This window comes from Arvicanthis niloticus, chromosome X (genome assembly GCF_011762505.2).
Source record: "Arvicanthis niloticus isolate mArvNil1 chromosome X, mArvNil1.pat.X, whole genome shotgun sequence".
Lineage (NCBI taxonomy): Eukaryota > Metazoa > Chordata > Mammalia > Rodentia > Muridae > Arvicanthis > Arvicanthis niloticus.
Genome location: NC_047679.1, coordinates 80,151,561 through 80,165,959, shown reverse-complemented (window position 1 = coordinate 80,165,959; position 14,399 = coordinate 80,151,561). Strand labels below are relative to the sequence as shown.

Genomic DNA, 14,399 nt, shown 5'->3' with positions numbered 1-14,399 from the left:
GCCTGGCTTGCCCGGAGGACACGAGCATTCACTTCCCTAGCCCCTTGCGGGCTGCGGCGCAGTGTCCTCCCCGGCTTTCCAGCTGAGCCTATTCACCCGAACCTCCCACCCCAAACCCATTTCTTCTCTCTCTCTCTCTCTCTCTCTCTCTCTCTCTCTCTCTCTCTCTCTCACTCTCGCCCTCTCTCCCCTCACCCCACTCCCCTCACCACTCTCACACTCACACTCTCTCTCACTCTCTCACCACACTCGTCCACACACTCACTCTTCCTCCCTTTCCCTTTTGAACATCCACGGACAGACCTCCCTAGCGCGCGAGCGCCGGGGAGGGAGGAAGCCCTAAGCAGGGCGGACAGCGCTTCTCCTGGAGGATGGGATCCAGAAGCTCCGGCAAGTAAACTTTGGAGGCGACAGAAACCCTCGACCCTGGCAGCTGCCCAGGCGGACCCCAGCGACATGCGGCTGAACTAAGGAAGGCTTTCTTTGGCGGCGGCGGCGGCGGCGGCGGCGGCAGCGCTGCTGCGGTCCTTGAAGCAACACCCCAGCCCAAACCCAGGAAGCCGAAGAAGCCCCGGGTACCCGCGACTGCAGCCCCGCCTCTCCTGGCCGGTACTGTAGTAGCTTCTTTTCTTCACCTTCCCATTCCCCGTGTCCCCCTCCCCCTTCCCCGGGGCAATTGGAAAGAGCAGGACTTTGATTTTCTCGGACAAATTGCCATCTTCCCGTTTTCATAAACTTAAGGCGGAGGCCTGGGCTGCGTTGGTAACTTTGATTTCCGAGATATAAACGCCCGCAGACCCACAACTGCTCTGTGGGAGGAACCCTGAGCCCACCTCGGATCCTGGGCAGACGTACTCCCCACGCCCTCGGACACCAACCTCAGCACCCGAGAGAGCGCTCTCGCATCTCTCCCCTCCCCCTTCCTCTGCCCGCCCCGGGACAGCCCTCCAGCTCTGCCAAATCCCCGGGAGCCCACGGATCTTGCCAGCAACTCAGACTTCTGCCTGCGATCCCCCTCTCTCTAACAGGCCTAGAAGAGGTCAGAGTGCCCCCCCCCCCCGATCCCGGAGGGTGCGTACCAGGCGGGAGCTCCCTCCGCAGTGAGCTGGGCGCGCTGGGGGGAGGTCCTTGCGCATGCCAGGTGCACAGACTGCGCGCTCGCCTTCCCCAGTGCCAGTGCGCTGCGGCGGGTCGGCCAGTGCCTGAGAGGCTGCGCCCCGACAGCCTTCCGCGTCCGAGCCCCAAGTACACTCCCGACTCTGCTGCTCGTGGCCGTCCGAGGCGTGCGAGCGCCGCTCGAACCGCAGCCCTGAGCCGCTGCGGCCAGTCCCGCCTGGCTAACTTTGAAAGGGGAAAACTGAGTAGCCGGGCTGGAGGGAGGGGGCTCGGGGCTGCTCGGCGCTCTCTGGGCACCCTGGAGCCCCCGAGCCCCCAGACAGTCCCTGCTGAGACCACTGCAAGCTCAGCATTGGAGCCTGTGCGGGTTCATCCCGCCCGCCGCCGGGCCGCCCTGGGCGGGACTCCTCCGGCGGCCTCCGGGGCCACGGGGCGCGCGCAACAGGCGGCCCGAGCTGGCGGGAAGCTGGAGCGCCGGCGGCGTCGGTCTCGGAGGGGAGTGGAGAGGCGAGGCCAGGCAGAGCCCCGCACAGCCATGGAGTCTCTCCTGCTGCCGGTGCTACTGCTGCTGGCTGTACTGTGGACCCAGGCGGCCGCCCTGATTAACCTAAAATACTCGGTCGAAGAGGAGCAGCGCGCCGGGACGGTAATCGCTAATGTGGCCAAGGACGCTCGGGAGGCAGGCTTCGCGATGGATACCCGACAGGCTTCTGCTTTCCGCGTGGTGTCCAACTCGGCTCCGCACCTGGTGGACATCAACCCCAGCTCGGGCCTCTTGGTCACTAAGCAGAAGATTGACCGAGACCTCCTGTGCCGCCAGAGCCCCAAGTGTATTATCTCCCTAGAGGTCATGTCCAGCTCAATGGAGATCTGTGTGATTAAGGTGGAGATCAAAGACCTGAACGACAATGCTCCCAGTTTTCCGGCCGCACAGATTGAGCTGGAGATCTCCGAGGCAGCCAGCCCCGGCACGCGCATCCCACTGGACAGCGCATATGACCCGGACTCAGGCAGTTTTGGTGTGCAGACCTACGAGCTCACGCCCAACGAGCTGTTTGGCCTGGAAATAAAGACGCGGGGTGACGGTTCGCGCTTTGCTGAACTGGTAGTGGAGAAGAGCCTGGACCGTGAGACACAGTCACATTACAGCTTTCGCATTACGGCGCTCGACGGAGGCGACCCACCACACATGGGCACAGTTGGCCTCAGCATCAAGGTGACCGACTCGAATGACAACAACCCGGTGTTTGGCGAGTCCACTTACTCAGTGAGCGTGCCTGAAAACTCACCTCCCAATACACCCGTCATCCGCCTCAATGCCAGCGATCCAGATGAGGGCACCAACGGCCAAGTGGTCTACTCTTTCTATGGTTATGTCAATGACCGCACGCGTGAACTCTTCCAAATTGACCCGCACAGCGGCCTGGTCACTGTCGCCGGTGAGCTAGACTTTGAAGAGGGCCACGTATACGAACTGGATGTGCAAGCCAAAGACCTGGGGCCCAACTCTATCCCTGCACACTGCAAAGTCACTGTCAGCGTGCTAGACACTAATGACAACCCCCCAATTATCAACCTACTGTCGGTCAATAGCGAGCTTGTCGAGGTGAGCGAGAGCGCCCCCCCGGGTTACGTGATTGCCCTGGTTCGGGTGTCTGATCGGGACTCGGGTCTCAATGGACGTGTGCAGTGCCGCTTGCTGGGCAATGTCCCCTTTCGGCTGCAGGAGTATGAGAGCTTCTCCACTATTCTTGTTGATGGGCGGCTGGATCGAGAGCAGCATGACCAGTACAATCTTACTATTCAGGCTCGAGACAGCGGTGTGCCTATGCTGCAAAGTGCCAAGTCTTTCACTGTGCGTATCACAGACGAGAATGACAACCACCCACACTTCTCCAAGCCTTACTATCAAGTAATTGTACAGGAGAACAACACTCCTGGCGCCTATCTGCTCTCTGTGTCTGCCCGCGACCCTGACATGGGTCTCAATGGCAGCGTCTCCTACCAAATTGTGCCATCACAGGTGAGAGACATGCCAGTCTTCACCTATGTCTCTATCAATCCCAACTCTGGTGACATCTATGCGCTAAGATCCTTTAACCATGAGCAGACCAAGGCATTTGAATTCAAGGTCCTGGCCAAGGATGGCGGCTTGCCCTCACTCCAAAGCAATGCCACAGTGAGGGTCATTATCCTAGACGTCAACGACAATACCCCGGTCATCACGGCCCCACCTCTGATCAATGGCACTGCCGAGGTCTACATTCCTCGAAACGCAGGCATAGGCTATTTGGTGACTGTAGTTAAGGCAGACGATTATGATGAGGGAGAAAATGGCCGAGTCACCTATGACATGACAGAAGGTGACCGAGGTTTCTTCGAAATAGACCAGGTCAATGGAGAAGTCAGAACCACTCGCACCTTTAATGAGAATTCCAAGGCTTCCTATGAGCTTATAGTGGTGGCCCATGACCATGGCAAGACATCTCTTTCAGCGTCTGCCCTTATCCTAATCTACCTATCCCCAGCTCTGGATGCCCAAGAGTCAATGGGCTCTGTGAACTTATCTCTGATTTTCATTATCGCTCTGGGCTCCATTGCCGGCATTCTCTTTGTCACTATGATCTTCGTGGCAATCAAGTGCAAGCGTGACAACAAAGAGATCCGGACCTACAATTGCAGGTAGAGCCAAGTTTTCTTTCTTTTCTTCTGTGTTTTGAATGAGTAAGATGTGTGTATTTGTGTCTGTGTAAAACTCCCAGTGCTTTTTGTTTTCTATTTAAATGCATGCAGCATACGCACAATGCTTCTTTGTGGAGGGTGAGAAGTTTGTGACAGTCTAAGTTGATCAATTCTTTTGATCTGACAATTTGCTGGAAGATAATCATTTACTGTTTGAATGGATTTTGTCACATAATGATGATGAGCAGAAAAGCAATTATCATTTTAAAATTTGCACAGCTGTCTCCAATGAAGTTAAGGTAGAAAAAATGAGGGGGAGGGAGGGAGAATCAAGGAGTGAGGTGGGAGGGAGGGAGAGCTCAAGAGAGACAGATTTTCATGTTTGTAGCAAAAGTTCTATGGGATCATGGTTGGAGGGCTTGATTTCCTGGAGCACAGTGTTTTGCAGACAAGAGCTGAAAGGAGGTGGTGTACTGGCAGCTGTCTTGCCCTGCTGTAGGGTTACAGTTCAGAGAGAGCTGAGTGAGAGTTTATGATGGGAAACAGAGAGGAGGAGGAAGAGAGAAAGCAGTGTGCGGGGGAAGCAGGTCATTAGTGGTTTTGAATGTATTCTTAGCTTGTTTTGTATGTAGTCCTCAGACATATGGCTATACAAAGTGAAATTCTGTCAGGCATCTGTATGTTTTCAAATATCTGCTTGGTTAGTGTGTGAAGACCAAACATCCCAATGAGAAACAAGACATTGCATCCAGATGTTTCAGTAAAAATAGCAATCTTCTGGAGTTGGCTATGCTTTCTTTTAATGTGGAACTGTGCTGTGGCATTAAGATCTGGTCCCTACCAGTGGATGTCACTATGGGCTATTGTGTTACAGTTTCTCTGAAGTCTGTGTAGGATGTGTGTGGGGGTGGGGAAACAAGAGGAGAGGAAAAAGAAGAGAAGTAGAAACTTGAATGGCATGTAATGTAGCATTTTAAAGTCTTGATTAACACATTAGAGGTTCTTGCTGAAGACTTCCTTGCAATTTGATAGAAGAAATAAGTCTAAGAATTTCTAGAATCCTACTTAGGATAATGCACATTTTTTTTTCCAGCAGTGTCTCATCGAAACAGTTGAAAAAAAGTTATTTTTATTTATTCTTTTACTTTGCTGAAAATGAATGATGCTATTTCCAGCCAAGGTGTGTGTGCTTGTGTGTACTTTCAACACACCTCCACATCCACTGTATCTTGTACCATCTGTGCTTGCATGTTAATCAGTCAAAATATGTTCCTGTAGGTCCGATTTGTATCTGACACCATCTGAAATACACACTTCTGTGAATCAGAGCTCCCTGAATATGTAACAGCAATGCAATTATTGTTTCCCTTTTACTATTCTCTGCATTACACAAGTTAGTAGACAAATGCTAACCACACATGAATATCAATCAGGTGCCATAAAAGAGCAGCTGCAATGCCTCATAAATGCTTTAATCCTGTTACTAGTGAAATGGCCATGACTTTTCTTTCCTCCAGTACCAAGTCACTTCAGATGGGAGAAATGGAAATTAATATTGCTCTTACCTTTGAAACCTGTGACAGCCAGTGGCGATTTTTATAGGAGAAAAATGCAGGCTCAATAAAATTTTTATTTATATGGAGATAATGACAGAGGGTACTCTTTCTAAGCCATTTTCTCAGCGTAAAGTAAATGCAAAAGACCCTTCCCATGATGAAAAAGAAATCAGCTTGAAATAAAGATATTGAAGGCTTTGCCACTTCTTGGTGATATATGACTAGAAGTAAGAACTCTTTCTGAGAGCTTGCCAGAGAGATCATTAAACAAGGAAAAGCATTTGAATTGAGAAAAAAAGTGCAAATCTCAATGCTCTCCAACTTCACCCAAATGTGTATTTTGTAAAGCACTCTTCCCTGTGATGGCTTGCGATTAATGAAGTACAGTTTAATTAAATAATTGGTCAATACAGAATGGGCCATGCATTGAATGCCTCTGCTGAATAATTGGATGGGGCATTGCCAAAGTTACCCATCATGGGTAAACAAAATGATTAGAACTTCCCAATTGATTCAGTAAACAGATTAGAAAAGAAATGTAACACTAGTCCTGAAGTTTGGGGGATTTTTATCTGTCCCTTGGCCTCTGTATCATCAGTTTGCCATCATTTCAAGGCAGACTGGGCAGAGAGTGAAAGGGTGAGGTGAAATAAATTGCTTATCTCTGGGTAGATCCTGGGGACAGAGCAATAATTTGCCTTGGTATATATGGGGAGATATGCAAACTCCATATCTGCTCAGACTTCTTAGAATCCTAAGGTTCAGGAGAAGCCTATCTTTCTATGTGATTAGGCAGGGTTTTCTAGTTCTTTGCTTCTGCAGGACCTCTTCCTGAAATGCATTCATTTATGAGACTAGTGAGATGATCTGCAGTTGCTGCCTGAATTGTATTCTGACAATTAGCTTTGTCAAGTGAGAGAATACAGACACACTCTTTCACTTGCAAAGTCCAACCTGTATTATTTATTAACCTTATTGTTTTGCTGATTATTACTCAGTGATTGAATTCTCAAACAATAAGCTGAAGTCATTATGTGCAAAGTAATACATGATATTGAAAATCTGACTACATTTTAATGTATTTCTTTTGACAAGTCTCTTAATGCTTGGTGTCTTTGGTGCACATTCCTGGGTTTGTGTCAGTGTTAATTAAATTGAGCTTTTTATGTTCCAGTTGCAGCACAGCTGCTTGTAGGTACACCTGAATGGAGAAGGATGCTGACTGCACTAACCTTTAAATTCCTTTGCAGTAATTGTTTAACCATCACTTGTCTCCTCGGCTGTTTTATAAAAGGACAAAACAGCAAGTGTCTGCATTGCATCTCGGTTTCTCCCATTAGCAAGGAGCAAGACAAAAAGGCAGAGGAGAAAGTGAGCCTAAGGGGAAAGAGGTAAAAAGGCATTTCCCCTCATTCAAATGGGTTTGGCTATCAGATTTCTCTAGGAGAGGAGGGGGAAGGGTGGAAAGTAGAAGGGAGCTGGGCTAGGGTAGGGAGGAGGAGGGTGTGGATGAGCAGAGTTAGGTACTGTTGGAGGACAGGGTCTGAACCTCTAGTCTAAAAGTGCTCAGTTTAATCTCAGAGGAAGCTGATCCATGGTGTTTGCCACATTGCAAATTCCTGGAGGCATTGGAAAGGGCTTTTCTTATTTCCCTCCATTTCCTTTTCTGTTAAATTGGCACTTACTTTTTACCTTACCCAATACTTCCTTTAGGTTCCAGGGAAGCATCAGATTTGAGCATTTTCATGCTCTCCCCCATAGGCTCAACTTTCCCCACACTCACCCCTGCTTACTGGCCACTCACAATGAAAAATTTCAAATTGAAATATGAAATTTTCTTTGGGAAGGGTTGGTGGGAGGTTAATATGTTTAACATGAAAACTTCATGGCCCTCAGCTTGTTTTCGCATGCAAAAAGCACAGGGAGAAACACGATGATGTAATGCACCAGAATAAGGAGCTGGAGCAGAGATGGGGTGCAACCCTCTGGGGTGCTTAATGTTTATTCATCAGTACATGGTCTGGGAAGGTGTTATCTATTCGTGCTGCCTTTTCTGTCACATAGAATCGCTGAGTACTCCTATGGGCATCAAAAGAAATCAAGTAAGAAGAAAAAAATTAGTAAGAATGACATCCGCCTTGTACCTCGGGACGTGGAGGAGACAGACAAGATGAATGTTGTCAGTTGCTCCTCCCTTACTTCGTCCCTCAACTATTTCGACTACCACCAGCAGACACTGCCCCTGGGCTGCCGTCGCTCTGAGAGCACTTTCCTGAATGTGGAGAACCAGAATACCCGCAACACTACTGCCAGCCACATCTACCATCACTCCTTCAACAGCCAGGGCCCACAGCAGCCAGACCTGATCATCAATGGTGTGCCCCTGCCTGAGGTGAGTGCAGCTAAGTGGTTCTGTGAGGTCTTCCCAGATCTCCTTCTAGAGCTGCTTGCTAATACCACGGGCCATTGTGGAGGCACATCTCTTGTCTAAGTCCATTTTTACATTTGCTAATAGTGCTTTTTTGGGACAAATAGTGATTCAACATCAGGAGCTTTTGTGGAAGGGGTGGTGTTGGGGAGTCTGAGCTCAAATGATCTGAGCCTTGATGTGCCTTCGTAATGTCCCAACATAGTAAAAGATTGCTTCACCTGTTGCAGATATGCACGCTCAAAAGCCAGTGCTAACTGCTTGGAGACTAACACAGTTTAGGGTTGCCAAGCAGTATTGAAGATGAGTGAATCCCTGTAATGTTTCAATTTCATTTTCCTCCTGTGGTTCAGAATCCTAAAGGCACTCTACACTTGGCTTTTTTGTTTTCTACCATCTATCCTGCTGAGACTATGGTCAATAGGATACAAGCAATAAAGTTTTAAAAGTCACATTGCTGGTTCTTAGCAATTCTGGTAATATTTGACAGTTGAGGAGGTTGAAACTGTCACTAACATGAATATTGCATGAAGTAGACATGCATTTGAATTAACTGTTTCCCTTCAGTTTGGGTGTTTTCCTGGAGATATGTTTTTACAAACACAATATGGCCAAATGATTGTTGCTTATTGAAATGATTTGTGAAAGTAGGGTGATATGCCAGTGATGGTGGTGAGATTGGGGAGAAGAGGGGACTGCATAAAAGACTATAAACAAGTCCTTAAGTTGGTTTCATTTTCTGTGAAATGCTTAAGTCCTTTGGTTGGAAATTTGATATACTGGGAGACATGCTCTCTTCCTAGTCACTATGAAAGCTATTTTGTAGATTTCAAGTGGACTTCAACAGCTTTCCAGGGTACTTGTGTAGGCATCATCTCATTAGAAACCGACAGTCAGATACCTTGATAGATTTCTCTTTGGTGGAAGATGAAACAAAGGTTTAGAGATGCCGAGGAACTTGCTCTGACCCAGAGAGCAGATCATACAGAAAGGGAGGAGTAGATCATCTTGCTCTGTACTTCTTAAGTGTTTGAATAGTACTTCCTGCCTTTAGAAATGATTCAGATTGTTATAGCTAGGCAATCACGGGAACATAAAATGGACTCATATTGTTTGTATCAGTTTTGTAGGGCAAAGGGTGCTTAGGACCATTTACATTGTTTCATTGTGTCTCCTAGTTCCTGGGAAATAATTCCTACTATAATTAAAAGCACAGAAAAAGAAGTATTTTTACTGAGCAACTCAGCAAAAGCACCAGCATTTTGAGTACATAACTTTATAAACAAAAAGTTATTGAAAGCCTAGTGTTGTGTCAGGTACATTCAGTTCTAAGTATTAATGACCCTTATTGCTGCTAAGGTCTCATAAACTACTTGGAGAGATACTGTGGACCTCTAATAGTTCAGCAATGAAGATGGAGAGGTAAGGGTTTGTGGTGGAATCAAATAGATTATGGTTTTGAATTCAGAAGTCACCTTTTACTATGGAACACCTTGGGTCCTTTGTTTTCTCATCTAAAGCAATGGGTAAATCTATTATGGAAAGTTTCCAAGGAAAAATAAAGCACTATGAATTGTAAAGAGAATATATGATTTATAATTGTCCCTAAAAAGGTAGAATTTTGTTTTAATTGAAAATTGGAGACTTATCATTGGCAATGGACTATTCACTTGGTATGTCTCTCCAGTCTCTATGACCAAAGAGGAATTTAGGCTGGTTCTGTGTAGATAATAGATACACAATGCTGTAACCAGACTATTGACTTATAGTAATCCTTGAACAATGAAGTTGAAAAATGCTAACATTGTGTATTTGGTTGCTGGTTTGTTATTGTTTAGTGAGGTGGACAAAAGAATTGAATCATAAAGATTTAGTGATCATTTTACAATCAATTCAAGTTCCCAAGAAAAGAGAGCCATGCTAACTATCAAATATGTGGGAGAAACAGGAGATAGTAACTATAGCTTCTTGGTTCGCCTAATATCTTGGTGTCATTTCTGAGTTTTTTCTAAAGGCAGGATGAAACAAAGAATTTCAGAAAGCTAGTCTTAGTTCTGATGCTTTCCCTGACTTTCAACGCCAGATACCCTCTTTGTCTGACAAAAGTGCACTGGTCTGGTGTATAGGGTTAGGCTGAGGTTATATGTGTATTACCAGTACCTAGTTCTGGAGAGTTCATAGTCAAGCATCCACCAAGAAGATATTTAGCCTGTATTGATCCTGAAGATCTGAATAGGGAAAAGAGTACTTCTCTTTTTCTTTCATACTAGCTGCCCCTGAACTTTTATTCAACTGACATTTGTTGAGTGTATGTTTCTTATAAGGTACTTCTCTATGTTCTGTAGTTCCAGAGATAAATAAAAATAAAAAAAATTAAAAATACAATGAATGCACAGGCTAAAGAGGTCAACATGTAATGTTACTTTTTTGTGCCGTGGAATTCCTAGAATAATAATGTTCTGATGTATTTCCTACCTTTATAATTTTCCCATTAATTAACTTATCCATCCAAGAAACAATTTACTTATGGAGCAATTATAGTACAGAATGATACATGCTATGATGTAGTAAGTAGATGATTCTATGGAAATTTCTTTTAAGTCATATTATGACATTAAAAATTATCCTTTATGTTATTTCATGAAACCATTTCTATTTGTTATTTAACTCAACCCACTATCATTTATTACATGTATAGAATGTGTTAAATATTGCATCTGCTGTCTGCTAGTGATACAAAGATAAAACACTTGATCTTTGACATCAGAGCTTAAAAGAAAAAGACAACACAGTTTTAATTCTGAATGGTGTCCCTTTCCTAAGCATATGATGTGTGACATTCTTTCTCTTCAGATTGGAACCATTAGATTCTTCTGCTGTGTTACCTTTCATGACACACACTTTTTTATTATTTGAACAGTGATAAGGCTTATTTGAAATAGCAATTAGACAAGTAAGACTCAGAACCACTGTGCTTGCCCCTTGCTGTTTCCAACTCCACTTCACTTTGAAATGGATCACCACTGCATTAAATCAAATTACTAAGTACTTTTATAATGTTCAATGTCCCCAGCTATGTAGCAGATAGCTTGAAGTTTCCAAATACATGTAAGAGAAACGAAATTCCTGCTTTCAGAGTGTTCACAGTCTAGCTGGGGAGCCAAGATCATTCAAAGGATCAACTGCTAAGGAGACAACACAAAGATAGCGTTAATCACCTGTTCCTTTGTATGCTACTTAGTATTTCTCCTTCCAAGGCAAACCTGATATCATTTTTATGTAAATTTGCTGCTGAGCTATTTAGGCTTGGTGCTGAATTGAATAAAGGTGGCTTTTATTTAGGTGGTGTGATTCAAACAAAGAGCTATGTGCATGCTAGTCAAGTGCTCTACCATTAATTACCCTTATCCTTGAGGGTGACTTTTCTTTTTATAATCTGTAAACCTAGTTACTTTTAAATGGTGTCAGGTATAAGAACCTTGGAACATGGTTTTGAATGTGGTTAGGTGGGGTTAGGTAAAGGAAGTGGAGCACTGGTCTAGAAAATTGGAATTTCTTGTACTGCAGAGATAGCCTCCCATAGAACCAGAAATGAATATTTTCCTGTCCTCTGCTGTTGCTTGGGATGTCAGCCACAGCAATTTTAAGGCTTTGTATACAAATGTGAGGAGGTAAAGTGGAAGGTGTCTTTACTGTTTGCAGAAGGCTTTTGTAGAATTAGTGATGTCTTGTACCTTTTAAATATTTTAACTTCAAAGGTGAGGTTCACATTCTTTGGTATCCTAGTTTATATAGCTAATAGAGTTTATTTGTAAATGAGATTGTGTGTGTGGATTTTGTGTGTGTGTGTGTGTGTGTGTGTGTGTGTGAGTGAGAGAGAGAGAGAGACAGAGAGAGAGAGACAGAGAGACAGAGAGCAACACACAGAGACAGAAAGACAAAGAGAACAGAAGAAAAAAGGAAGTTGAAAAGAAGAAATATTTTAGATCTTTTAGTTTGCTAATATTTTTCTAAAAATACGTGAACATTTTCTGAGAATCCCTTAGTGTGCCCTGTTTTTTATTCCTTCTGATGTTATGTAAATGGAAGCATGAATAGTGGGTGCTTCTGGGTGCTAAAATATGTTATTCATTTGTACATTAGTATTCTTGTATTGCCCTTTTGCTCAGTAGGGGCTCTGGTCATTAGAAGGAGCAAATAGAACTCACGGTTTTCCTATGAAGAATTGAGATTTGACTAGAGTCTATCTCTTTTCACATTCTGGATGGGTGAATGGTCCAAATACATTTAACATTTTGTGAGATATTTTCAAATTTTAGTTTTAGGTGCTGAATGATTTGAGGCTGACAATTCTGCATGAGGGGATAGTAGGCAGAAACCTCCAGGATGTCTATAGAGATGAAAGGGATTTCTGTTTTGACTTACCCTCAATCTTGAATTTTCTTTTTGTTTTTTCACTTGAAACCATTTGCTGGCAAACTATAGCATCTTTGATGTAAAACATCCGTGTGTCTGTGTGTGTGTGTGTGTGTGTGTGTGTGTGTGTGTGCGCGCGTGCCCTCCCATTTGCTTTCTTGCTTTGCACCAGTTGTTTGTGAAACAGATTTTTAAGTAGTAATGTAGCAGAGAAAGAATCTGAAGAACAAGGATATTTTAGTCAGGAAACATAATGAATGCTTCCAGTTGTCCTACAAAATGTCTGAATGCATGTCCATGTTATGGCAGATACAGAAAAAACACCATTTAGGTCTTGAAGAAAAATAAAAAAAAATAATGAAAGAAATATCTCAGCATTCTTTGTTCCTTAAAACAAAGAAGGTATGTATTTGCAATGACTTGAGAAAAATTTTGGCTCTGGATAACCACAAGCCAATCAGGCAGACAACAGATCCAGAAAGCGATAGAAACCTAGTAACTATGGTGAAGGTAGCTTGGACAGTACAGGTATCACACAGCATCACTTGCAGTTTTAGATCACTAAATTCTAAATTTACATCACTAATTCTAAAACCAACAAAAATTTCCTTCAGTGAACTTTTTTTTTTTAAAGTTTCCTTGTTCTTATGGGATCTTGGACTCATTGAAGCCATATCTATAAAGGTCAAAAGAAATCCTGAGGCTGCAGGATGAAGCAGTAAAAAAACAAAGTATTTTAGTACCACCTTTGGCTTTCTTCAAAGCTCAAGGGTTCTACTTCTATTAGTGGATATTCTTGGGCTACCCATTGCCTGCTGTATGTTTACTGGGCCCATTTGTTTCCCAGCTAGCTGAGGTAGTGCGTCTCCCAGCGGGCATCAGCTAGCAAGATGTGCTCCAGAATAAACTATTCCTCAGTCGTCTCCACGCAACTGCTGCAGAACTGAGTTAGTTTACATTAGTATTTGCTAATTTATTATTATCATTCCTTATTGGCAATTAACTGGTTACCTGAGAGATCATCTCTCTCCCTGTACACCCTCACTAAAGTTGAGCTTAGCCAGAGTGCTTGCTAATGATCCTGAGATTTTTCTCCCCGGGGACCTGGAGGCAGGACATTTTCCAGAGAAAGCTCTGGGGCTTTGGAATGCCTCTTATCACAGGACCATTGTGGTCCAACCTGCTTTTCTTTTGTTAGTCAGACTTACTAAGTGAAAGGGCCATCCCCTTTCCTCCTTAACTTGCCCTGCTTTACTGTTGAATCCACATACTGGGTCCAGCTGTTGAACCATAACATGTATCAGATAGCTTACCAGGAGTTAAAGGAATGAAAAAAAAAAAGATGAAATTACCTCCTGGCATAAACGAGTTACAGTCTTTCATTCATGGCCCTGCAGTAGACCTGAGGTACCTGCTTGGACTTTCAGATGTTGACACCTCGCTTGTAAGTCTTCCTTTCCACGGCTTAGGGGAGGCCGAGCCTGGTTGGATAGTGTCTCAGATGTGGATAAATAAAGGCATTTGTATAAGAGTTCTGTGTCTGAGGTGGGAAGCTGGTGCTGGAGCAGCCATTTCTCCCCACTGAGAGGAGGCTGGATATCTTGATGTGTGACTGGCTGGCCTTTAATGTGTGCTTCATTTACTTCAAACAATTGAGAGGCTTGAAGTGAAAGTCCCAGAGGGTCAGTTGTTTGCAGAGGGAAACGCTCTTCAAGTTTCATTTCCTGTTGAGTATGAGGAGTGATTTTTGTGTGGGCTGCTTAGTGGGGTCACCAGCTTCTAGTCTACTAATGCCTGCTTGTGTCCCCCAGAGGAATGATGAACAACAGGCTTGTCACTGTCTTCCCATGAAGAAGCTGTTTTGGCTTTCATTTAGTGTTTTGCGTAAAACATTGGCTGTGACCACAAAGCACCATAGAATTCTTGAAATAGTTCTTAGAAGGGGCTCTATGGTCATGAAAACGTTAATTACAGAAAAGCAAATGTCCTGGACTTGGTGGGCAGCTGTGTCATCATGGCTCCAGGGAGCTTGATGGAGAAGAGTCCCAAATTGAAGCCCAGCCTGGCTCAGAGTGTGAATTAAAGTCCACTCTAAGCAACTTACTGAACCCTCATCTCAAAATAAAAAGTAAAACAAAGGGTCTGAGTATGTAGTCCACGGGCATACGTGAGATCCTCTCTTCAATGCACAGTACCTCCCA

The 14,399-nt window shown here is 44.5% G+C and overlaps 1 protein-coding gene across 2 annotated transcripts in view; it reads left to right on the top strand.

Moving 5' to 3' along the window:
• The first annotated feature begins 221 nt into the window (after positions 1 to 221).
• Positions 222 to 14,399, top strand: part of Pcdh19 (protocadherin 19) — a 100,210-nt gene continuing 86,032 nt past the window's right edge. The window contains exons 1-3 of one of the 2 annotated variants that reach the window (XM_076918891.1): positions 222 to 3,798; positions 6,605 to 6,745; positions 7,419 to 7,746. In XM_076918891.1, the coding sequence (XP_076775006.1) occupies positions 1,652 to 3,798; positions 6,605 to 6,745; positions 7,419 to 7,746 (2,616 nt within the window). In that variant the 5' untranslated portion in view covers positions 222 to 1,651. The remainder of the gene's footprint in view (positions 3,799 to 6,604; positions 6,746 to 7,418; positions 7,747 to 14,399) is intronic. The other variant, XM_034484666.2, reaches the window with a different exon arrangement.